Source organism: Blennius ocellaris, assembly GCF_963422515.1.
Source record: "Blennius ocellaris genome assembly, chromosome: 9".
NCBI lineage: Eukaryota > Metazoa > Chordata > Actinopteri > Blenniiformes > Blenniidae > Blennius > Blennius ocellaris.
In genome coordinates this window covers 16,469,732-16,496,486 of record NC_137658.1, presented here as the reverse complement: position 1 = coordinate 16,496,486, position 26,755 = coordinate 16,469,732, and the positions used below count along the sequence as shown (strand labels likewise).

The 26,755-nt window shown below is 44.7% G+C and overlaps 1 protein-coding gene across 1 annotated transcript in view; it reads right to left on the bottom strand.

Moving 5' to 3' along the window:
* Nucleotides 1-26,368, bottom strand: part of psd2 (pleckstrin and Sec7 domain containing 2) — a 39,111-nt gene extending 12,743 nt beyond the window's left edge. The window contains exons 1-3 of the mRNA XM_080502118.1: nucleotides 26,250-26,368; nucleotides 16,663-17,287; nucleotides 14,575-15,324 (exon numbers count right to left, since the gene is read on the bottom strand). Coding sequence (XP_080358244.1) covers nucleotides 14,575-15,324; nucleotides 16,663-17,198 — 1,286 coding nt within the window. The 5' untranslated portion in view covers nucleotides 17,199-17,287; nucleotides 26,250-26,368. The remainder of the gene's footprint in view (nucleotides 1-14,574; nucleotides 15,325-16,662; nucleotides 17,288-26,249) is intronic.
* Nucleotides 26,369-26,755: the final 387 nt, after the last annotated feature.

Below are 26,755 nucleotides of genomic sequence, written 5' to 3'. Positions count from 1 at the left end.
AAGCCTGTTGTATTACTAATCTGTGATGCTCAGTTTTTCCTTTTACCATTCACTTTCTTTAAAGCAGACAGGTAGCCATTCTCATTCGGATTTTCCTCTGCACTGCTGTAAAAATAGAAATAGGAGCACACTTCACAGTTGTGTCCTCAAAGGAGGCGGAAATGCCTCCCGCCATGTTTCCTCTGACCCAAAACAAACTCCTGCTGCACGGCGCACCTGTGCTGCTCATCACGCAGACCGCCGCCACCACCTCTGGTTGACGCTGCAGTCAGCTGCGAGTTTATTAAAGTTTTAATCAATTCAGACGGTCGTCGGTCAGCGGAGGTATACCATGAAACCCTGGCATTCCACGCACGCTTGCAATGTTGAAAAACACACAAACATGAAGGCTTAACGGCTTAATCTGTGTATTGAATTATAGCCCCCGCTTCTCTGGCGTTGTGCAAAAATGATCAGCAGGGTAATCATTTTTGCAGAGACAGCAGGAGCATGCACTGGTCTCAGACCAGAGGTGGTACGGGGGGGGATTAAACCACGAAACAGGAAAGTATATGAGATAAATGTGACATAGCAGAGATCCAGATGTTGACTTTAAAGCCCCGATGTGGGTCATTCACCACAAATACACTAAATCCTACATGTCCCACAATGCAACTGAGACGTGTCTCTCACTTTTCCATCCCTGCCTGAAGGAAAGAGGTTTCAAACACTGTGCCTCCTTGTGAGCCTGTAAAGTAGACTTGTATTATTGTGAGATTCCTCAATGGCCCCGGAAAGCTTCCTCACAGTCTCAGAAGTCCCGCACAACTTTAGAGTGGAACCGCTTGTGACGGACAGTGATTACGACGTTGGAGTCGGCCGAGCGGACCCTCCACCGTGGAGAAACGAGGCCGAGGCAGTGGACTGGGATGTGGCGTGCCACGAAGGACACAGTTTAATGAAGTGTCTCCTCAGGCAGAGGCCTTCCCCAAGTCACGGGAACTGTGGGCTTGTCATCAAGAGAACAAAGGGAATCGATGTATTAATTAGTCTCCTGCTTGTTTATTTATGACTTAGTGTGGCAGTTCAATTGACGGGCTGCATCGGTTGGGCTGAACTGCAATGTATACTTTACAGATTGCACCAACCCGCAGTCTATCAGATGGAAGTTAATTATCCTTTTTTTTTTACTGACATTTAAACAAACAGGGACGATTGTTGCAAAGGGAAGTCTTTTTTTTTTTTTTTAAATGCTTTGTTGTTTCAATTACTTGGAAGGGCCTTCTTCGCATTATTTACAGATTTAGTGACGCATTATTTGGACCCAGCCACGACAATAAATACTTCTCACAAATATGTGAGGCACCATAACATTTACTATCATCCATGCTGAGAGAAGTGAACGGTGATTGCGCAACATTTCCATATTTGCAAGTAAATTAATGACAAATGTAATGCTCACTGGCATTTCCTGCGTGTGTGTGTGTGTGTGTGTGTGTGTGTGTGTGCGTGTGTGTGCGTGTACACATCTGCGTGGCACCGACAGAATTCTATCCAGATGATTCAGATGGTTTTTCTTTTTTTACATAATCTGATCAGGCCAATTTCATTACCCTGGCAAATTCAATGCATTACATGCTGCTGTCGTGGGGGATTAGCGGGTTACCATGGATACAGCGGAAGCCAAGTGTCACATGCTCGGAGGAGGAGGACAGTAGACTATTTAAAGGCGGCCTGTCGGCGGCTAATTCGAAAACAATCAAAGGCTATGAGTGAAAATACAAACACAAGCGACCAGCTCCCATAAGAGAGTCGTCAGGCCTTTTGACTGTGAGCTTTGCCAGCTTAGTTGACCTCCACAAAGGGTTTTGCTCTGCCTGCTCTGGGGAAGGTTACGCTCCTGTCTCGGCTGATTCATTAGCATAGATTCTTCATCTGGGCCCCCCCCCCCGACCTGCAGGGACCGATTCACCTTGGGAGGTCCGACATCAAGATATTGCTTCCAGCAATGCAGTTTGCAAGTTCACAAAGGACGCGTAAGCTCCTCCACCGCGACAAGACGGGACGGGACGGCTCCTCCACCTTATCGCCTTCAACCATTACGGCCAAGAATGACAATGAGATCGGAGATACGCTCAGAAGAAAGCCGTCATTTGAAGGGTGCCTGGGCTCAGCCTTGGGGAGAGGGTGGGGGGGGGGGGGGGGGGAATCCGGGAGGAGTTAAAAAAATAAATAAATAAAGGGCTTTTCAAGTGGAGAACTGGCCATCTGATTTGGTTTGAGGATCTCATTAGATTGTTTCCTGCCGGGCTCTCTCTGGGGGCGCTCTGGTTATGTCCCACCGTGGAGGAGGGCCTTGGAAAACACAGGACTTCATCAACATATTCCAACAAACATGAGAGAGTTAAACTTATTTCAGAACCAAATAATCACAAAAAAAAAATAATAATAATAATTTGCTAAGGTTTATAGCAATATGTCTTCACATAGTTCAGAATTCGACACACAAATGGAAGCACACTGATTCAAACGACTCTGAAAACCCAGGGAAAACGGCTGATGGTGAAAATGTTTCGGCTTGTCTCACCACGTTAATTCAGTAGATTCAGAGGCCTAATAAATCATTCAAAGCTCATATCAGTCACGGGGCTGAAACAAACCTAGTCGAGCAAAGACACACACACACACACACACACACACACACACACACACACACACACACACACACACACACACACACACACACACACACACACACACACACACACACACACACACACACACACACACACACACACACACACACACACACACACACAAAAAAAACAAGAGAGAAAGACACAATACTAAATGTCGGGAATCTAGCGCTGGCCTGTTGAGCCAGAACACTCGGAGCTACTGAGGGGCCAAGTGGCACACTGTAAAACTATTAAGTCCATCTGAAGACACAATCCTGTGTCCCCAGGCCACACTTACTCAGACAGTGCGACCGCCACTCAGTCTGCGAGTGTTTAGGAGACTGTGTTGTCAAACTCAGGGGGCATGACGAGGCATGCCAGCGACTGACGCGCTAATCTGTCAGGCTGCCCGGACCCACACCCACAAGGTAGGCCGAGGACCAAGGTGTGTGTGTGTGTGTGTGCGTGTGTGTGTGTGTGTGTGTGTGTGGGCGTGGACGGCAGGCAGGAATCTGTTCATCCCCCATGAGCGTCACAAACAATTAAGGGATTGTCCACATTATGCAATTCTGTGGTTTTACAGACCTTTACTGAGGTGTACCGGACGCAATTTCAAAACATCTGCAGATGAGCTCTGTGTGTGTGTGTGTGTGTGTGTGTGTGTGTGTGTGTGTGTGTGTGTGTGTGTGTGTGTGTGTGTGTGTGTGTGTGTGTGTGTGTGTGTGTGTGTGTGTGTGTGTGTGTGTGTGTGTGTGTGTACACATATATATATCACATCTGTATAGAAGGCCAAACTCTTGAATTTAAGAAAACATCCCTAAGTGGAAACAGGCTGGTTTACCTCCAAGCAGCAGGCTCATGTTGGGGACATTACCTTCACTCTGGCAGTCAACAGCCAGTGAATCATACACATTAGGGGCAAATTGTTTTCCAGGAGGTACACTAAAGACATCAGGATGGATAAAGCCCTGCTTCGCATTGATTTTCTAAGACAAATGTGGACGAGTCAGAATAGTCTGGCACCTTTCGGGAGGTGTGCGGCTGCAAATACATGCAATAGAAGTGAAGCAACTGGAAGGCTGTGCAGAGTGAACCCAGAGTCCCACTGGATTAAAACTACATACATGTTTGTTTGATGAATCAAAAGAACTGAAATGACATTGAACAAATTAGTTGATATATTAAATCCCCTACCACTGTTTTGAAAAGTATATATATTTGACTTTTTCACTTTCTAAAATTAAAAAGGGAACATCTTTAGATTAATTATTACGAATTGATTAGTCTTTTTATTCTATGTTTGAATGATCTTTAGGTCTTCTGTCTATTAATTATCCAGATTTACATTACTTTGTTGCTATAGTTGTATATATTTGTTGTACTGTTGCACTTTATTTCTTAACACTGTCTCCTTGCAGATTCCTCTTTTTTTTAATCCAAATCAAACTTCTCTCAACGGGAGCAAACACAACTTTGATTTGACATTCTATTGGCTGACCTATAAAGAGAAAAAAAATGACAACAATCTTCTCACTTAGCACATGACATCTTCAGTGGCGATGGATTCAAAATGGAAAATTCACGGTTGAAATCCAATCCACCACACGGATCACCAGCCACTTGTGAGTACGGTACGACATTTTAAAATAACCCCGTTTAAGTCGGTGGTTTCCCACTTTCAGTCCTATGAATAAGTCCGTTTGTAGGATTATTATACGCTGTGATTTCTTCGGGACCACAGTTCCCTCCTCACTATTTCCATATTGCCACGCAGCATAAACACAGTGTTCCCACCCCGTTTCGGACATCCGTGCGTAAAAGGCGCACTGGAGGGGGGCAGATCTAAAAACTTACAGCAGTTGCAGCAAAAAGTCGAAATGGACATCATATTCCTCTTTCCACATCTCGGATCTTGGGACTGAGCGGTTGAAGGCGCGCTGGACTCCGACCGCCTCATCATCCAGCGGACGGCAAAAACTGCATCGGTCCCGGTGGGATTACTCAACTTCAGCTGTGATTTCTTCAGATGATCACGGTCCTGCTCGGAGGTGATGAAGAATGAGGAGGAGGAGGACGAGGGGGAACAAGAAAAAAAAAAAAAAAAAGCTGCGGCGGTGTCAACAGGCGGAGGTCGAAGGTTTGGAGCGTTTTTCCTTGAAGTTCCTCAGAGCAGGCTGCAGGAGGCTCCGGCCGGGAGGAGAGGATGTTGAGGGGGGGGGGGGGCGGGGCCTCGGCTCGGCTCGGACTGCTCCTAGTGGCCTACTGCACAATGGCCCTGCGGTGCGTCCCGGCCAACTCCACTTCCTCTGCCTTCTTCTAGTGCGGGGATCGCAGCCAGCAGGTCCGCTCGGGACCATGCGGGACGTCCTGTGCTCCGATTCTTCAAGTTCACCTCCCAGCAGGCGCACACGGATCCGCGCGCACATTCCTCCTCCTCCGTGCGCCGCCGCGGTGTGGCGAAAGGGCGCAAACAAAAGGGAAGGCCAACCACTGAAAGTGAAGCAAGAACCTCCGAGCACTGCTTCAGATTAGGTGTTTGACAAAGCGTCACAGAGGAGAAGATAAATAATACACGTGATCTTGCGGCCGATGGATGGATGGAGGTCACACATTGTCTGTTTATGTTCCGCACCAATGTAAACAATTCTTTATTACCGCTATTTCGAAAATGAAAGCTTGTTTCAGCCCAGATCGAGACGAGATACAAGCTGCAAATGACAACACAAAGTGATCAAAGCTACTTTTGTCGCACAAAACACACCAAATAAACTTGTTTAAAAATCTAAGTATTGCAGAGTTGTCACAACTCATCTAAATGAAACTCGGGCAGTTGACGGTTTCTTAAAATAGTGTATGTGATTGTCAATAGCTGATTCATAGGGAATAAATAGCACTAGTTGACAGGCGAGAGTGAGAGGTTATTTTAATAGAAAATCATTATTTACAGCCTGTAACCGTGCATTGGTAACACTAACGATTTCACATAATGACTTCTTCAGTCATTCTTTAGTATATCTGCATTTCTGCATTCAGAACATTTTCTAAGACATTTCAATAATATTTACTAAAGCATCTACTTCAAAATCTTTTCATTTTATCGTCTATATTTTTTTTAATGATCACAAGTATGAATGCCACTGTTACATTTACAGTAGAACATCAGTGTTTCAAGATATAAATGTCTTGGCAAAGGGTGCAAATGAGTATTGGAGCATAAATGTCCAAACCACTGGTGCAATAAGTTGAATCATAATTGATCTTCAGCTGGTATCATACAGACTTTGTATTGATGAAACAACCGAGTTAAAATGGGAATTCATAGGTATTCAGACAAACATACAACACAGTATCAATGATAATGCCTTCAGAGCACACACGCGCTTACACACAGTCATTATGTTTTGACACACTTCTGTATGCCATCTTTAACATCTGAGTCCCCCTTCCTCTTTCTAGTGCAGTGGAAAGAAGAACAATAGAAAAAATGCAGACGTGCAGCTGCAGGGTCAAAAGTACAAGAGTGAGTGGGATGAAGTGGGAGATGAGCACCGCGTCAATATTTGGAGGCTTGCATCAAAGCAGCCTGGTTCAGTGGCTGCAGATTATTACTCTCAGACAACAAGGTTAATTAGAAATTGGAGGACCGTCTGCAGGGTAATATCTCGGGCTGAGGAGATGGCAGCTTGCTGCCATGACTCATGGGTAACCTCAGTCACTCACAGACTGTGGATTCTTCACAGACAGCAGAATTTATAAACCTGCTGGACGCTGCACGACGCGATGCTCTCATGGCAGACAACACATGGGGAAAAAATTATTCCATTTGAGAGCAGTTAGCCAGAAGAGGTTTCACAAGAGAAAAGCCTCATGTGTTACCTATTAGGAGGAATTGTTTCATGAGTTCTGAATCAAAAAAAGGACTTCAGGCTTTGGACACTGGGTTCCCTTGTGAAACATCAGAGATACTAATAAATTCAATAGACAAAAAGCCAAAAATAAACGATTCAGTGCAGCTGCAGTCACATTTCTATGCACACATTCAAAAGAAAAACAAGCATTGTTACTAAAGTTGACAGTTTCTTATTTGAACTGGATTTAGATAGACATTAGCAGGCCGTTGCAAATACATTAGTACCTTTAGCTTGACCTCACAATCATTATCAGTAAAAATTACCCTTATGACCATCAGTCGGTCAATTAATCATCTGAACCAATGCACCAACTGATATATTCTTAAAATATAATACACTGGTATCAGTGTACTTGCCATATGAATACAGGAACTGTTTGACTGTGACCAGAAAAACCACAACAAAGTGGTTTTATTCAATAGTCTAACGTGCCTTCTAGCCCTCTGTTGTTGAGAGTGACTCCGGGAAACTGCAACAACACTCAGGATAGAACACGTATGGTTGATAGCTGGATGGAATATTATTGCCAGTCTTCCATCATGAACTAAAAGTACGGTCCACTTTTCATTTCATTCAAACTGCTTTGGTTGTTGAGAATGCAAATGAACCCGATCTCAAGCTCCGGGGTTACTATACTTCTTTCATTTTTCCAAGGGTTTTTTTCTGGAGCCAGTTCAGCAACTGCTGATGTTGAAAAAGACTGAAAAAGACTAAACATTGACATTACTTCCATGTCACCCTTCATCGTGGCAGCGGTTGGTGTGTGGGACACATCAGCCAGAAAGTGGACAAGTTGTCCCCAAAGTTGACATGTTAGAAGAAACTAGTCAAGCTCAATATTCACACCCACAATCAGCCACTAATTCGCTTCAGATGCATGATTTTGGTTCCTGAAAGAAAGCTCGTGCATCCACATGTAGAACATGCCAACTCCACATAGAAAGGCCCCGGGTCTGGATTTGAATTCAATGAGTTTTCACTGTAAGGCAGGAGTGTTAACGACGACCACCAGATGCTGCAGCTGAACAACTTTAGCACTTCAGCAATGCTATTAAATGGCTTTACTGTCTAACAGTGCTCCGTGCTGCATTGTGTGGCACGGCTTGTTTTCTTGATGTCTCTCTATAACAAACTTACAAGCGTCAAGAGACACCCTCTTAGACCGCTTTTGGCTGGATGGGACTAATTATGTTCAGGTGTGGGACTGTCTGGTGTGATCTTGAACGGCTGTAAGCGGCTTGAGAAAAACCCCCTGCCCTGAAATCCTGAAATCAGCTACAGTTTCGACGAGGAGAACCATAATTTCTATAGGAGAGAGAGAAAAAAAAAATGGCACCAATGCTTTACAGTGTGCGGTCGGGCTTCTACTCAACACACATATGCAGAGTGTTGACAAGACGCCACAGAGGAGAGAGGCCCGTGGTAAGAAGAACCTCATCCAGCCAAAACACTGCTACAGAAGGACTGTGGGATGTGTCATAAAACAAGGAGCCGAGCTATAAATAGATGGGATAAATCTGATTCAGTTACTGTGTGTGTGTGTGTGTGTGTGTGTGTGTGTGTGTGTGTGTGTGTGTGTGTGTGTGTGTGTGTGTGTGTGTGTGTGTGTGTGTGTGTGTGTGTGTGTGTGTGTGTGTGTGTGTGTGTGTGGTGAGAGAGTGCAGGAGAATATGTATATGTGGCGGCTTGGTTTGCAAAAAAAGTGTGCATTCATGTATTTATGCCTATGACTGCGCGTGTGTGCGTGTGTGTGTGTGTGTGTCCATATCACTGCCGGAATGAGAGCCAGGAAAGGATAATCTGCCGGATGTTTCAGCAGTGCTATAGAACCGCGCAAAGGGTTTCATTCCCACAGTGACATCCTGGACGAAAGTGTATCCGTGTGTGTGTGTGTGTGTGCAGAAAGAGAGAGGGTGGGAAAGACAGATATAAAGCGCGTCCTGTATCTGTGTCAGTGAGCGAGCTGTGGGATGTTGGGAGAGTTAAACACAATTTTGGTTTATGCATGTGCATTGCTGGCCCGTGCGTTTTTTCATATATATGTGTGTGTGTGTGTGTGTGTGCTTCTGCACTCGACACTGTGTATGAAAGAGATTAGTCCACATGGCAGAGCTGCCTCTCTGATACGGAAACAACTGTGTCTGGCTTTTATCTGCTCTGCTTGGGCTTAGATGGGCCCGGCTCGTGCACCGGCGGGAGGAACACACATTCACAGCATGTTTCTCACACACTTCTACTCAGAGATGCACACATGCAAGCAAGAGATAGTGCACGTGTTTAGACACACTCCTCCTGTACTGCAATTCCTGATCATCAGTTTGTACCTCACTGCGATGATTTAAAGAGACTGAACCAGTTTGTCACCTTTTTTTTTTTTTTTCTTTTGCTGTTCTTTCTTCTGCTACAGTTTTCATGACCACATAAGCAGCATTCAGCATATTGGCTCCACCAGGCAGATTCATCCTGTTCTATAGTAAGCTGCAGCACTGACAGGGAGTGTGTTTTTTTCTGGCACTTTCAGGATCCTCGCAGGATTAAGGTTAAGCTTCGGCCGCGCTCGCGCTCCCCACAGAGCGCAGAGGTACACCACTCATGTAGAGTAACAGATTCATGGACTAACTAACCAAATAAAGACGCGACTGACTGAAATGCCAGGAAACTAACAAGCGCTTTTGCTGACTAAGCCACTAGCACAGTCGCTGCTATTCACAACGTGCTGCATGACGTGTTTTTCAATACATACGAGACGCAATAGTTGTTTCCGCGTCCCGTAGCCAGCTGCCGACTTCATTTGCTTCATGCACTGATGTCAGAACAATCGGTAAAAGGCAGGATGAGGACCGGCGGGGAGAGTTTGGCCGAGTTAAGATTAGGTTTCTTCTCCCTGCCTCAGGCTTCATCAAAGCGCTGCCTCTTATGAAAGCTGAAGCCTGAATTTTGGACGCAGGGTGTGCGTGCAACCCAGTTGCAAGGTTTGAGAGCCATCTGAACCAGCGATAAAGTCAGAAATGGGGGTAAAAAGCAAAAAAACAATAAAAAAATGGCATTATTTCTATTCCTTGATGTGTTATATCACGACAGTGTTTGTACAGTTGACCTGTAAGAAATGAAATCTGATTGCTTGCAGGAAACACTGGTAAAACATGCAGCGCTGCTGTCTCGGTTGTGTCGAAGAAGTCAGACGTGTGTCCAACTCATTCATGACTCCCTGGCAGAGCGTCTGTGAGCATTTTGAGACACATATGTTGATCCAACTGTTTCCCGCTGCGAGCCAAAGACACTCTACCCCGTCTCTTCCACCATGCGGTCGTTACCGTTCACTTTCTGTCAGCCGCAATAAAACACACGCGCAGGAGAAATGTTTATTTATAGCTGGATAAACAATGCCTCACAAAACGATGTTCCTCTTACGAACTCTGGAAACTTCACACCTGATCCCTGGTGAATCTGGGCATGTAACATGTTCAATGGGCAGCAACAACCACACAAATTCATTTACACACGTAATGAATTAACCTCAAAAGCTTGTTTTCAAACTATGAGAGGAAACTGTAGATAAGGCAAACTTTATAAAAAAAAAGAAGATCCTCATCCCCGATATGAACTTCTCGTGCTCACCACTAAACAAAGGTTTTATTTCATAGTTCATCCAGCACTCTCATGTCAAAACACCAATAAAACAATGTATAGTTATTTCAGATAGGCTCGTGTTATCAAGCTAATCTTCAACCCTGTAAGATTTTCTAGTTTTCTGCATGTATTTGTCATAAAATGCAATTTAATTTCCTCATGACAAACACAGAATATGCAAACACGGTATGCATCGTCTAATACTTTACAGGTTTCTTGTTTTTTGAGCACAGTGTTCCAGCTTTGGCAGTGCCGATAGATAGAATTCAACTGTAACCATCTGAACCTCCTAAATCAAGCTCTTAGAGAAGCTAGTTGCTGATCACAGCTGCACAATCTTCAAGAGGAATTTTTTGGAGAAAAAAATTCCATCAGAACTGCTTCAGATCACTCAGATTCTTTGAATGTCCGTCTCTGAGCTCATTCCGTCGCATCTCTAAAGGATTCAGCTATTGGTTCTGACTGGTAGCTCCAAAAATGTTGATTTTCAGGTTTGTTTCTTAGCTCCTTTGTAGTAGATTTACTATGGTTGCTGATTACAATTTATAACCAGTTCATGCAAGGGTTCTCAGACTTTTACTTGCCATTGTGGATAGGAAAATGGTAAAAGTTGTTTAAAACGGTAATAGCACTAACCAACAAAAACATATTATCTTACTAATATAACTGAGAACACAGCAGCACGATTGGAATAGCTTTATACAGTTGCAATGCTGTGCCTAAGTACACAGTGTGCTGCAGTCTGCATGGATACCAGCTCTGCTTTCCACTTTATAACTGTGATTTGTCATCCAAAGTGAACAAGAGACACAAGCGGTATAAAAAAAAACACACACACACAATAGAGACATACTAAGAAAATAAATGTTAAGATTTATTCTAATTGATTCTGGATGACAAATAACCGCTGACCCATTTAAAAAAAAAAACCCAAATGTCTGCCAAAACCGACCGACTGAGTGATTGACTTGCCATTTCTTAACCACTGCTCTGCAGCTGCTCTGTCCTGCAGTGAAAAAGACTAGTTGTCCATGACGCCCCGAGCGCCAAAATTGTGGAACCAATGTGCCAATTCTGTGGCTACCCGCCGGCAAGAATGGAGGGAGGGAGGGGAGAGGAATGGAAGATAAGAAGCAGCAGCAGGAAAACCCTGCAGGGGAAATGGAAGACTGGGTGATGCAAAGAAGAGAGGAGGAGCCTGGTGTGTGCGTGTGTGCGTGTGTGTGTGTGCGTGTGTGCGTGTGCGTGTGTGCGTGCGTGTGTGTGTGCGTGTGTGTGTGCGTGTGTGTGTGTGTGTGTGTGTGTGTGTGCGTGTGTGTGTGTGTGTGTGTGTGCGTGTGACAGGAGGTGAGATAAAGTGAGATAAGGTGGATCAAGGGGAGGAATGAATGGAGAGGCAGGAGGTGAGGTGGAGCCAACAAAGGCTCGGAGTGACAGGTTGAAAAAGAGAGAAGAAGAAATAGCGCGAGGAAATGCGTGATGAGTGTGCGGACGGCGATATTTGAAAGAGAAACTGAACAGTAGGCGGCCTTCGTAACGTGTGTGAAGTATCATTGTGCTATGTCACACCTTTGTTTTATGTAACACTGCGAAAAAGCTTTTAAGATGTAAATTGTAGATTTTATTTGACCTCATTTGTCTATTTTGAGAATGTCTTATGGTAAGTTTTAAAAAACAATGCGTTTTTTTTTAAATGCAAAGCAAATATAAAAAGTTAAATGTGGCATGCATATTATTGATGAAGGTTTAACATTCCCTTTGTTGCATAGAATTGGAATCAAGAATAAAATGCATACACTGATGATCAGAATTTCTTGGCAAAGCTCATTTTGAACTACAAAAATTTTAAAAACGAAAGGAAATTCATCAATTTTGCATAATCAGGAAATCAATCTGTGTAACATTTCAGGGGACAACGCTCAGCCAACTGTGATCATGTTCTTTGGACAGAAGAAATTAAAGTGTACATTTTTGCAAATCCATAAGATCAGTTAAATTAAAAACCATGAAAGAAGCCCGGAAAGAAAATCCAGATTTGTTGTAAAACATGGTGGAGGTATCGTCATGCTGCCTCTGTTTTACATAATATCAAAAATCTAAAGCTTCAGGGAGAGTTTTGTGGGGTTTTTAATCGGTTAACGATCTAAAAGTGACACTGAAGCAGTAGAATGAATAGCTGGGCTCTTTTAAAATAAGCAATAAGTTTTGACCTACATTTTAGGAGAGAGCTGACATTTGCCACTATGGAAACATTTCCCGCAAACCTAAGAAAAAGGAAAAATATTTGGACACGTTATAGAGGAATCAAGGAGCAGAAGACGCTGCAGAAATCTTCTGCATGGAGAGAAAAACTGAGGGGCTCACAATGACTTGTTATTGCTGGTGATCAATAACTGGACGTTTTATTAAATATTCATTTGCAATTTCTTTGCAAGATTTTCTAAATTGTGTAATTAAATAAATCCGGATCAGCTTGACTCATTAGTGTTGTGTGAGTGTCTCTGAAACCCTCTAAGACCGACGAGCAGATGTATCCACTCTAGATTTAAGTGCTCCAGTGTCTGCCAAGCTATCTAGCGTGGAGCAATAATCACTCACACACATGCACACCAACAAGCTGGGCAGAGGAAAGCTGAAGACGGTGATGTCATGACATAAACAATAGCTCATTCAGCTTGGCGCTGGCGGTCAGGAAGCAAGACCGTGCTTAAAGGACAACATCTGTAGACTGTGGTGGTAGAGAGAGAGAGAGAAGAGAGAGAGAGAGAGAGAGAGAGAGAGAGAGAGAGAGAGAGAGAGAGAGAGAGAGAGAGAGAGAGAGAGAGAGAGAGAGAGAGCGGGGGGAGGGGGTGGGGAGGGTCATCCAAAATCCTCCATTCATCCTATAACTCATACTGGGCTGAGAAGCTGAGGTCTGAAAACCGATCCCAGCAGTTAGCTGAGCAAGTCATGTCAGAGGTCCGTGGATCTATTTGGCATTCCAGCTCGTCTGTGGCTGTAGAAACTGTGCAGGAGGGGAGCTGCAAACCCACGGCTGCTCACTACATGCCAGCCACAAAGACGGACCTAAAGCAGTAGCCTACGTTACAAAGGTTTCCCATATGGTTCCTGTTAGGGACTTCCCCTTCCTTTAGTGGCGCTGCGCTGCTTCCTCAGGCCCCCCAACCCCCCTTTTAGAGCCATTAAGGTAATTAAACATGAAGAACGTAGCATCAGCTGTTGTCGTCTTTCCAAAATCCCTTGGGGTGTATGCAAATGATGCAAATGACGGTCGATGTGGGTGAGCTTGTGATTGTAGTGTAAAATCACATCCTTGTGATTTCATTATACTGACAGGCATCTCATTCTCAAACTGCTGTTTAATCTCACAGCCAAAAACCAAAAACAACAAAAAAACACCTCACTGGTCTCTTCAATTTAGCTTTGGTTGCTCGTCTGCAGTGCATGAAACCCCCTGTAATATAGCAGCGCTCAGATGTTCTTTTCTACATAGGCAGCATGTCTTAAGTATTCAAATAGCCACAATCTGCAGGTCTGCTGGATAAGTGTGGATTTACCGGCTTTCACTCACTTTTAACTCCTCTCATTTCGCATGCAGCAATCCTGCTTCAAGTGTCCCACTGACTCCATAAAAATGCAAAAGCTCTCCGACTGCAATTTAGAATTTTTCAGGCCAGCCTTTGTGTTTGCTTAATGCCGTATGAGTCTGCTGTGTGAATGGAGCATTTTCACAGAGCTGCAGCAAGCTGTGAGGCGATGTACAGTAACAGTTTCCCTTCTCTCATTTTCCAACGCTGGAAAGGCTTTTAGGCTGAGTAACACGGTCTGCACCTTGGGTTTTATTATTTGGCTGGTTCTTGTTGCATAGGTAGGTACTTTGGCAAGGGTTATGTCACAGTTTGCACATAAGGAAAAATTGCCATGTTTAGTTTTCACATGCTGGAATCCTAAAGCGACTGTCCCCGACCCTTGTGTCGCCGCCACAGTGAGGTGTCCGTGCTTCATGCTACCTGTTGGTGAGGCCAAGGTCAAAGCAAGAGGAACACACAGGAGGAAGACACGTGCACAAACAGGCAGACACATACAGCCACTTAAACGGTTAATCCAACCGCATTTAAATTTCAATGGGATTCATGTTTGAGTGACAATCATAAATATGATTCTATATTTGAGGAAGTGTTTTATCTTTAGTGAAAATGAAAGTACTTTCTCTCTAAATATACACATTTTATGCTGATGTGTGTTAACAGTTCCACATTTCTGACTCTACAGACAACAAATGCAACCGATGCAATATCTTAAATTGGGTTGGATGCTAAAATGTCAGCACAATTTCCAAAGGCTCTCAAATAAAGTAATAGTGGCCTCCTCCTTACCTGACCGAGTTCATCATGGCTCCACAACCTTCCAAGGCTGCGTGGGAATCTGTATGGTATCCATTAGGGATGGCCCAGCGTCCAGGCTGGCTCAACACAAACTCAGACCTGCTCCCCGGTATGGTGGTCCTTAACGGGCTTCCCCCAACTCCAGCCACTGCTCCGCGGGCAGGGCCGTCCTCGCCATCGGGTCCAGCCTCGGCCCCCTCTTGCTCCTGCACGGTAGCCAGCTCCAGCTCCAGAGGCTCGGGACCCTGTAAGAAGGCCCTCTGCTGGATGAGCGGAGTCAATGGCGCCTCGAAACTGACGCAGCTGTCCGTCTCGTCTGTGAGCGACAGGACGTCCAGGGAGTCCAGGCTGCTGTAGCAGGTCCCACCTCTGAGCAGCGCAGATTCTACGATGCGCTCAAATGTGGAGCTGAAACCGTCTTTATTGTCCACCTTGCTCTTCTCCCCTTCATCTTCCTCTTCCTCTTCCTCTTCCTCCTCCTCGTCTTCATCCGGGACGTCGACCTGCTCAACGATCTGCTCGAAGGCTGAGCTGAACGTGTCCTGGCTCTCTCCTCCGTCCGCCTCTTTCTGGTCCTCCTCGTCCTCTTCCTCCACCTCAGTGTCGGCGTGTTCCACACTGCTCTCAAAGTTAGAGCTGAAAGCGTCCAGATGTGTAAGCTGCGTCCCCCCTTCATCTCCTCCTTCGTCTTCCTCACCTGCCTCCTCCTCGTCGTCATTTCCGCCTATACCATTTGCCAGCCTGCAGCAAGAAGAAGAAGGGGGAAACTGATGTGATCTGTGGTTCATGACAGAAACAGTTTCATTGGATTCATTGAATTCGGTGTTGAGGAGACGTATGCACAATGGACAAACAACATTTCCTCTTGAATAGTCGCAGGGACAACTGCAGTGATACGAAAGATGGAACAGCACTGCGCCATCATGTGAGCAGCTGGAAGTCTGTCTCTCTTCCCCTGTCAAACCATCACTGCTTTTATTCACCACATTATGAGTCCACCGTCACGCTGTTCGCTGCCGACAGTCAGAAACGAGATATGAAATAAATTTGTGTCAGTTGGAAAGTAGCAGCAACAATTATGCCGTTTGTACACTTACGTGCGCCTGTTTCTACCACAACAAACCACTAATTAGCCAGCATGTTCTTCCTCCTCCTCCACATTCTCAGCTTTCCACCCCCCGCCCTCTGCTGTCCTCGTGTCTTGAGAAACAGTCACTGGGTCCCTCAGCTCGCTTTTTCACTTGGTTCTCCTGTTTTCTTTGTAACTCACTGAGTCGAGGCTTGCTGCATTTGTACCTTGTGAAATGCAAGTGAACTCCATGAAATTATGGAATAAATCATGTACAAGGATTAAACAATTATCAAACTGAATACAGTTTTTTTTCTATATATATATAAATAAGATCTGATTCTGGCGAGATACAATGTTTTGCCATAAGAGCAAGGGCTTGTGGGTTATGGTGTTGCACTGTTTAATGGCGGAGGGGCTATAATCTGTCTGTATAAATCATCACTTCTTATATGGGTGTGGAATCTAACGACAGTGATGTCATTTAAGAAAACATAATTATAAAAGAATTGGACTGATAAATATTTTGTGAGATTCTAACAATAAAGATGTGAAGGGGTAGGATTAATAAAGTTAAACTCCTCCCTACCCCCCTTTTTCAAACATGTAAGGGGATATTTTCAGTTTCGCAGATTTTTTGGGATTTATACAAAAACGGTTAGCCTTTAAAAAATAACAAAATCTAAAGCACACAATGTATATAAAGGTAGATTATCCAGAATGGTATAACATTTTTAAAAACGTGGGCTCTTTAGAGACATTTCATTCAGAGAAATGGGTCAATAACAAGTTGAAGTGACCCACACTTCCAACTTTGACCTTCAAGGTCATTCATAATAATGAAAATATTTTATGTACAGACACAACAAAAGACACAACAAAAACACAATATCTCAGCTGCTAATAAGCAGCTCAGATTCATCCCATGCATACATACACACACCTAGAGATCACAACATTTGTTCATAAATTGTTCATCAGCTCTAGAAAGCACGAGTTAGTGAACTCACCTCCCAGCTTGCTGGGGGTTCGTTTCCTCCTCCTTCTCTTCTGTGGCTACTTGTACCTCTTCGCTTTCCCTTCCCTCCTCTTCTTCTTTCATCTCCTCCGCCTCACATGCCGCCTCCTCCCCGGCCGAGCAAACCTCCACTTCCAGACATCCATCCTCCCTGGTCCCTTCCCTCCCTCCCACCGCCTCTCCTTCTGCCTGCTGATGTTCTTCCCCGCTGCCATGTACCCTCTCCTTCATCAACTCCCCCTCTCTTCCCTCATCCTTTACTTCTACCCTCCCATCATCTTCTTCTTCTTCTTCTTCTTCTTCTTCCTCCCTGTGTGACTCCCCCTGTGCCCCCTCCTCTCTCTCTCTGATCTCCTCCTCTGGCTTGCCCTTCTCTAGCTCATTGGTGCCGGCCTCCGGCGGCTCCTCGTCTGCTTGGCTGTGTGTTTCTGAAGGAGGGTCTGTGGTGGCGGCACTGCTGGTTGTACTGGGCTCCACTGGAGTCTCTGGTGGGGTGGGAGAGGGCAGAGCCTGCCCCTCCTGGGTCATGGTGCCCGTCACTGAGGTGGGGGTGGGGGGACTGTCCACTCTGGCCGGAGACGAGGACCAAAAGATTTAACCGGCAATCAGGACGAAACCTACAGAGAAGAGAAGCAGAGAGACAAAATCACATGACAATGTGTAAAAGCAGCTAGAACTATAGAACACTGTGACACAGGCATTGGATTCCAGCTGATCGCAATTGTGAGCCACAGAGGTCAAACTCAGCGAAGCAGCAGCTGTGCACGAGTTTCCCAGTGTGGTTTCTCGCTGTGCATGTGCATGTGTGTGTGTGTGTGTGTGTGTGTGTGTGTGTGTGTGTGTGTGTGTGTGTGTGTGTGTGTGTGTGTGTGTGTGTGTGTGTGTGTGTGTGTGTGTGTGTGTGTGTGTGTGTGGTTCAGATAGAGAGAGTAACGTAGATGTCTGGAACACTTTGTCCTCTGCACCAGATGAGACCAAAACAATTGTGAAAGGGGGCAGAGGTAAGCGGAGGGAAGGAGTCACGTGGACGCGGGCCCAGAGACAGACTTATTAAACAAATAAGTAGATCTGCAGATTCCTGTCAAAATGATCCGACCAGCTCGTTTTACAGCCGAACTACAGTCCTGCTTTCTCCCTGTGAATGTGAGCTTTAATGCTGAAACTGTAGCATGTATTTTCTCGGTCTGCGGCGACTCCTACCTGCACTGTCTTGAGCAGTCGAGATCTTCCTTTAACCTTACTGAGACTCAAGGGCATATTCAAACGAGGAACTCCTAATTGCAGCTCTGCACAGCTACTTATAAGTGCATTAAGCCTGCCTGTGATATATTATCCTTGTTACAGACTTGTTTAGTGAGAATTTAAAAGGAACCGAATGAATGCAGTCTTGTGTGGAATTTGATGTGTGTGAAATTGCTGACAGGCCATTTCAACAAGGCTTTTTAATAAATTATAAATCTTTGTTAAGTGAGTCTGAGGAGTGGAGTTAGCGTTCATACTGCCACTGGAAAGTAGATATGCATGTTTTGGCTGCTGGTTGCACCAAAAATTAAACATGTGCAAAGTCTGTACAAGAGAAAAATGGTAATAAACACACATATTCATAGGGAATTTAAAATGACCAATTAAAATAACACATTTCTTTGAACTGTGGGAGAAAGTCAAAGGGAAATGAATGTAGAGGGAGAACCTGCAAACTCCACACAGATCAGCCAAATCCAGGGTCTTCTCACATTGAGGTGTCATCATATAAGGCTACGTTTTCAGGTCGTTGTCAAGCTAAGCGCAATTAGCCCCACTAACAACGTACAGCTTACTAAGCACAAGCCACTATTCATGCAGTAGATGTTTGGCTTGTGACTTGGTTGCAGAGAGAGAGCAGACAGGAAGGAGCTCAGTCAGCATGATCCAACCACAGACCTCAGACACACTCCATCCCTGCTCTGCTGAATCATCCGCTGTGAGGGATTGGCAGTGCAACTGCAGGGAAATATTTTTCAGGGATTCAAAACTTTTTCGGAGGGCACGCAGTTGCAGCTAAGGACTTAACGTTAGACTGAAACGAGCATCTCGAACCCCATGGTGAAATCTCCAGCGCTCCTATATCAAAGGGAGCAGAAACAAAACCAGAGCTGCAGATGAGAGGTTTGTAACAGGCTCGTACGGCAGACACATTTGCATCTACGATGTTGCAAGTTGGTTTTCGCAGGAGCGCGAGGACACCACAGGCTCACTGAATGTTTCATCAGAGCCGCGAAAGGATGATGCAAAATTATGCGGAGCTGAAAAGAAACGTACAAATGGGCTTCTTCCCTTCAAGCTCACAATTAAAAGAACTTATTTTTCTCACTTTGAAACTTCATACGAGCAGACAAAAGGGAGTGAAACCAAGAAGATCTCAAGCCTCGTTAGGAGATTGACTGAAGGCTGGCCCATAAATCACATTTGTATCCACAGTATGAACATGTACACTGAGCACATTGCACGGCTGTCTGATAAGCATGGAATTGCTTCACAATTCTACTTTGTCAATTACACTCACAAAATACATGAGCTAAGAAAGAATATGCGTTTTAATGTCTTGGTTGGCCACGTCAACCCTCTGCTTATGCAAGTTTTGAGAGGCCCACCATCGACTTTAAGAACCACCTCACAAGGTGTTTCTTTTTATATGGATTTCTTTCTCGGAAAATGAAAATCACGCTCAAAAAGCCTCCCCCTGTTTCAACGATTTTTGCCGCTCCTATGCACCTCATGAAGCTCCCAAGTGACCGACCACAAGACATCAAACCGTCATTATTAAAAACAAAACAAAAACACTGCTGTGGCGAAGACGTACGATCCAGTGGCAACGCTGCTTATTCAGAAGTAATAACCCACCATCGCGTTACAGTGAAGTGTTGTCACAGATTTCTCTCACATCACATGGACCTGTTGGGAGTCCGTGTGGTGGAAAAGAATATGGAAGCAAACACCTGAGCGACACTGTCAGCTTCCTCGTCACGTTTCAGCCCGAACAAGTGGAACCCATCTTGTGGAACAGTGAGAGAAAAAAAAAAAAAAACAGGCCGACTTTTCGAAAACACAATAAAGCTTCAGCACTTTGCTATTTTTTTTCCACAATACAAGCACTGCCTGTCTGCTACTGTCACCTCCTCTAATCTCTCTCCATCTATCTCTCCCTCTCTCTCTCTGATGACGACTGTTGAAATGATCTGAAGGAACACTCTAACCGATATCTCATTTTCTTCCACTTGAAGGATTATAGAAATGGTTGGCATTATTTATGAGTCACCGGTGTATTCCTTCTGCAGAAACATGAGCCATGTGGCACTTCAAAGTTTACATCACATTCAATTTATAGCTGCATAACGATAGAGCAATAAAAGAATATCGCACGATAATAAACTCTAAAACCTTTCCAGGACTTAGTCATTTATCTGTTCATATTTGCCAGGCTGTCTCTACCAATTGTATATCCAGGAGCCTAAACTCAGGTACTGAGTATTGCAGAGGCATTTCCAGCTGGGCATACCGGAGCTCGTGTTCACGTAACATGTGCCAGGCTTATGCAAACATGTGCAATTTGCATCAGTTTATGCTATTCCACCAAGAGGAATTTGCACATATTAGCATGCGGGCAAATGCAAACACGCACAAATAAAACAGTGACACAGCTCCATAAATGGAAGCAGTGAACGGTTATGAAACCAGACATGAGAAGTGGGGGAATTTGCTGTGTGTGTGTGTGTGTGTGTGTGCGTGCGTGCGTGCGTGCGTGCGTGCGTGCGTGCGTGCGTGCGTGCATGCGTGTGTGTGTGTGTGTGTGTGTCTCCAGTGTCCTGGGTTTGTTCTCCCACTCGGCCTTATTCATCTGTTCGACATTATGTTTTCTGCTATCACACAATCAAACTCCGCTCTTGATTTTTTTTTCTCCATCTCAGCTTCTCATTCTGCAGTAATTGAGGTAAATGGGTCTCATCCAGCGGAGGAAAAGAGAGGAGGACCATTGAAGAGAGCAGAGACAGACAGCGGATGTGTTCAGACGCCCCACATGGATGGATGGAGAATGCAGCCAATGGTAGACGTTGTGTGAGTGTGTGTGAGTGTGTGTGTGCGTGCGTGCGTGTGAGGGGTGCTATGGGAAGTGTGTGTGTGTCTGAGTCTTTGTTTACAATGGGTATCATGAAGGACTGACTGCCGTCCACATTTGTCAGCAGCACACTGGGGCTGTTAAGACTTATCAGTTTCTTTTAATTACATCGGACCATCTGCCACTCAAGTGAACAGCACACAGACACATAAGCGCACACACACCTGAAGCCCACCCACCGATCTTCATGCAGACCCCACCAATCTTCCAGTGAGAATGATGATGGTGGATAAAAGGCCACGTTGCAAATAAAAAGCAAACCCCCCCCACAAAAACAAGCTCTGAATCTTTTTATATCTCACTCAGTCGGTCTGCCTCTTTCTATCAGACACACACACTGGTGATTACACACAAACACACTGCAGAGGGAGCACATAAACACACAGCACGGTGTAATTTATTGATCGATGAGACACTGAACTCCAGTCCACGGGTAGTCCCCTGCATGCCTGCTCTCTGAAGGCAGCAGAAAGAGGCAACATTAACGGCTTTAATGGACGGGAGGCTTTTAAAGTAAAGAGAATACTGAGGAGAAGATTGTGGGATTATTTTATAGCTCAACGTGGTGCTGTTGTGTTCCTTCTAAGGAAAATTCTAAACATTGGAACGTTGGTTTCAGCAAACCGAAGTAACGAAATGTAAAACGTGTGGAAATGCATATGTGATGCACAGATCTGACTGTAACGCAATTACAAACAAATTAATTAACCTCAATTACATTTTTTGGGAACTCATGAGAACATACACTGATAAGAATATGAGAGCTGACCACGACGCCAGAGTGTGATAGAGAAGTTCAAAAATCTCTACAATGAAAACCACAAAACATCTTCAGCACATTGATTTCGTCGTTGTCTTATGGTTATTAACACAGGAACTGGTGTAAACATTTACTCCTATGTTGGTGGTAAGGTTTGGCATTATACGGGCGTTCATTTAAGTCTCATGTCTAAATAAAAATGCTGACAATATGAACAAACTGTGATCAAACCAGCTTATTTTTTAAAAAGGTGCTTAACTGCTTCCTTTTGCCATCAATTGCTGCAAACACATAGCTAAGGACAAGCAGTCGATTATGCTCCGTGGACGAGATGACCACAAAGCCAGCAGTGCGGATGGCCAGACCAGAATAATGCATCAACCAAAGAACACATTTCTCTGTTTCTCCCACTCACTGAACATCGCAAGAACTCTGCATCAGGCTGTACCTGCCTGTTTACAAAGCTTCCGTGCTCCACGCCGTGCATCGCTAATGGCGGCGTCTAGACGTTCGCTAGAAATCTGTATTCTTCACAGGCTGTTCGGTGAATTTTCTCTGACTTGACAGAAGAAGCTTTCAACCTGCTGTGGACGCGTGTCTCCGTCACCAACCTCAAAGAGTGGGATCCCTGACATATACTTATGCACACATCAACCCCCAAAGCATTACGAGGGGATACAATGTAATATATTGTTACAAACGTTTTCTTACTGTTGTATTGATTTTAGGCTGTGAGGGTTTCTTGAAAGTGAGCCGTCTGACTTTTTAAAAATCTTTTTAAAGAATACTGTTCAGCTAGGATTGCATTTACTATATTTGTTAGTGCTATTGACAGTTATTTGTAATGTAATGTTTTAATACTGTGTGCATCTGCCCGGGGACTGCAGATGGAAGTTAGCACGAGATAAATATGGTACAGAGCATCTTTTCGTAAGATCAATGTATTTTGTACATTGTCCCTGTCAAATCAACTAATAAAAAATGTACAAAATAAAATAAAATACAAACTTTTGTGACTCGGGGCAGGAGTGACTGGAACAAGACGTTTACCCAAGATTCTATCTATCTATCTATCTATCTATCTATCTATCTATCTATCTATCTATCTATCTATCTATCTATCTATCTATCTATCTATCTATCTATCTATCTATCTATCTATCTATCTATCTATCTATCTATCTATTTATCTATCTATCTGAGAATTCCTCTGCCTGCAGATGTTCATGACGGGCACCACTGCACGGCCGCTCCCTGAGTTTAATTAGTTGAACAGGCTGCCAATTGGCCACTTTTAACTTGTCTGTTGACCTCATTACATTTGTAGTGCGGCCCGCTCTCACTTCAAACAATAACATTAGTGCGCGGCTCTTTGGTCGGCGCCGTGTGCCGCCACGAGGGCTTCTTCCTAAAAGGCGGCGCCGCGATAACAAGAAGCGATGTGTGAAGGACGCTGTGTCGGGGCGCTCCACCGCAGTCATTGACATCAAAGTTGTTTGCCACCAATGTCAAGCGTGTAAATTACACTACAAGTAAAGTAGGGTGCCAGCAGGGTCATGCCACATTTTTGTGTTTGCTTTTTATGTGACAATCGACACGAGAGACAAACAGGAGAACGTAGAGAGAGAGATCACAGGGAGAAAAAGATGGATTAAAACCAGCAAAGGTTATCACATCAGACACTCAAAACACCGAGACCACCAGGACAGCCCTGTGAATACTTTTCATAAAGAGCTAATTAGAGATCAAAATTAATTTATAGAGGTGCCAGCTGCACACTGATGGATGATGTGATATCTGCATACAAAGGAGCTCTCTTCCCTCCTCCTCCTCCTCTTCTCCTCTGTCTGTCAGCGAGACATTCTCAGAAAACACTGCAGTCTCATTCTATAGATGACCCACTGACCCAGGCTGGGTGCAGCGCACACGCACACACACGCGGTACAGAGTCACCTTTCAAAAATGCTGCTGTGCTCCAAGCACAGATGCTGAGGAAAACAAAATCATTCCATCATTTCCTGCTTCCAAGCCTGAGACAGGAAAGCAGGAGAATGCCAGTTTGGAAGTGGGTGCACGTTGTTTTCTGTGTCACACCAGCACGGCTGCAGAGCCTCAACCAGAGACTGTCGTCTACTGGAGCGTAACAGTCGACACAGCTCCCCCAAACCACCCCGATATGTCACTTCTGTGCAGTCAAGGTCAAACATCCTCGAACATTTTGCCACTCTAAATGCTCACATCTGAATACGTGCGGACGATAATGTGGTCATTTATCTTATTTTGGCCTCTTCCCCTGGGTGCTCCCATCTTCTCATAAAAAAAATTCAGCCATTATTTCACACAGACAGCCGCACATAACATCGCTGTGATTGTTTTGCAAGACAAGGCTCTCTGCAATCTGGAATTTCAAGGTCAAAATAAATCCATATACATTTTTAAATCTAATTTTAAAGCAAATTCAAATTATATGGAAGTTTGAAAGAGATGACGCTCATGAGATACACGGTTTTGAGGCAACATAAAGTGCTCTGAGCGACATTCTGATCTTATCTGATCTGATCATACACTTTCATAACAAACCCACATTTTTTTTTCCTCCTTTTGACTTAACTTCACATGGTATGTCAACTGCATTTGTAAATAACTTAGTTAAAACATTTGATCCACTGAAAATACAAAACAGAAAGATAATAATTCCAATGAATAAAATTACTTTTCACTTCAGTTATTGCATTGTGGTATCCATTAAAAATCACGAGTCACATTAGCTGTGAACGATTAAACCTTAATGAGTAAGTGACATGTAGACCCCGTCTTAACATGGTAGCATTGAGCATCGAGGTCCTTTTTGCTTTTTGAGTGTGAACTGTCATGATGTGGAGCTCTCCAAGAGTGGTGATGCATTTGAGCTCCTCAGGGCATTATGTAAGGTCTCCACAGGATCTGAGATAAAATAAACCTCTGTCAGGAAAGCGGTTGAGATTATCAAACCACAAGTCACAATCACACCATTCAGTGGATAAAGAAACCTCCAAGAACTCCTAGATTTTAACACAGGACGTGTTTAGCATGTGGCCTTCTTACCTGTTAAAGTCAAAGTGACCATCCAGAGGAGGATCAGGTGTTTGATGGTCAAACTGTGTCAACAAAATAAACATTTTTGGGTTGTTGGGTTGTTGTTTTTTTACCTAAGCACATGAAAAATAATCATATAAGCAACTACTTTTTCTAGCATGTGGGCAGATCAAATTACACCTCAATTACACCTCTGTATCACATTATTGATTGATGTAAGGCATGCCTGCAACACAAACAATATATTTTCCAACCATGCTGTATGAACGGATGAAAATTTACATGAATGTTTTGTCTAAAATCCCCCCAAATTCTGGTATTTTTTGTCAGTGAAGTCATGTGAGGAATGAGATGAGAGAAACACAGCAAAAGAGAGTTTAGACAGACAGTCCGGAGGTACTGCATGGTGTGTCTGGATGGCTGACGCCTTGAGTTCAAAATGACTACATTGGAGCGGGAAAGAGCGCGTTTGTTTGCCTGGAATGTCTCAAAGTTATTATATCATGGGAGGAGGGAGTGAATTACAATGGATGAAGGCCAGACATGTAAATGTCTATAATTAGGATAATAGCAACTCCGATTTGAGGGGATGAAAAATAAGTGGCTATCAAACACCTGTTTTAGAGAGGCAATGTACATTCTGAAGAAGCAGAGCTACAGCGTGACCTCGGCCAGGAGCACAGCGGGACATTTCCACTATACATCACTGCATTTCTCCAATAATACAGAGGAGTGTCGGTGAAACTCTCTAAAGAATAAACAGCAAGTTAAATGCTCTTAATGTGTATATTATTCCTCGGGAGGCTCACATCATCCCTATATGTGTATAAGATACCATTTGAATGTGTGACAATGCTACTGTAGGTTGAGTTTTTCTCCCCAGAAAGACTTCGAAACACATAAACAAACACCAGACATAGAGCTTATTGTGTGTGTGTGTGTGTGTGTGTGTGTGTGTGTGTGTGTGTGTGTGTGTGTGTGTGTGTGTGTGTGTGTGTGTGTGTGTGTGTGTGTGTGTGTGTGTGTGTGTGTGTGTGTGTGTGTGTGAGAGAGAGAGAGAGAAACAGCCATGTTCCCCCAGCCTCCTCCAGCCAGTAACCATGACAACAGGATGGCTGGGAGACACGGTTCAAGCTCAATTGAGGCCGGTGTCTTTCTTTTCCTCCAAAATAGACCTTGGTCGCGTTTCAAGATCGACTTGTCCTCCTAAAAGCGGAGAGGAAAAGCTTTTCTCCTTCCTCTTCTCGGGGGTGTCAGTGAAAGGGAGTGAGAAAAAAAAAAGGCACACCAACGCACTACACAAACACACACACACCCACACACATACACACCTCCATAAAATCCCACGGTCCGCACATCTCCATTAGCTCCCAAAACACTGCTCTCCTAAAGCTGGCGCATTTGTCCAGAGAAAAGCAGAAAAAAAGCTCTCCCTCGCTTCACCAGTCAACTAAAATATCTGCTTTTCTAATACACGTTTCGATTTAAAAAAAAAAAAAATTATATGTCGGATAAAGAAACAGCGATGCAGAGCGCCGACACAGCCGCACTATTACCTCAAAATGTCTCCGACGTGAAAGACTCCACTCACCGGCTCAGACGCGTCCGGTCCACCACCGGCTGAGAAAACGGGAGTGAGGTCGGCGGCGGTGGTCCAGGATCCCCCCTCCGTCTCTCCACATCCACACCGGGGAATAACACTGACAGACGGGCTCCTTTCTCCCCCCCCCCCCTCTCTCTCCCTCTCTCTCTCTCTCTCTCCCTCTCTCTCTCTCTCTCTCTCTCTCTCCCTCCCTCTCTCCCTCTCTCTCTCTCTCTATCCCAGCTGCCCCGCTCTCTTCAGCCGGTGCGCGTTACGGCCGTTATTCACGTCCGCCGCGGGAGGTCCAGGCGGAGGAGCGCGAAATCACTTAGCGGATTGATGAATGGATGGATGGGTAGATGGATGGATGGATGAGCGTCTCCTCTCCTCCTCCTCCTCCTCCTCCTCCTCCTCCTCCTCCTCCTCCTCCTCCACTCCGCGGGATGAGAAAGTGTAGACGCGCGCCCCCGGAGCGGAGCACCGTCCACCGGTCAGGACGCACGGTGCGCCGGACG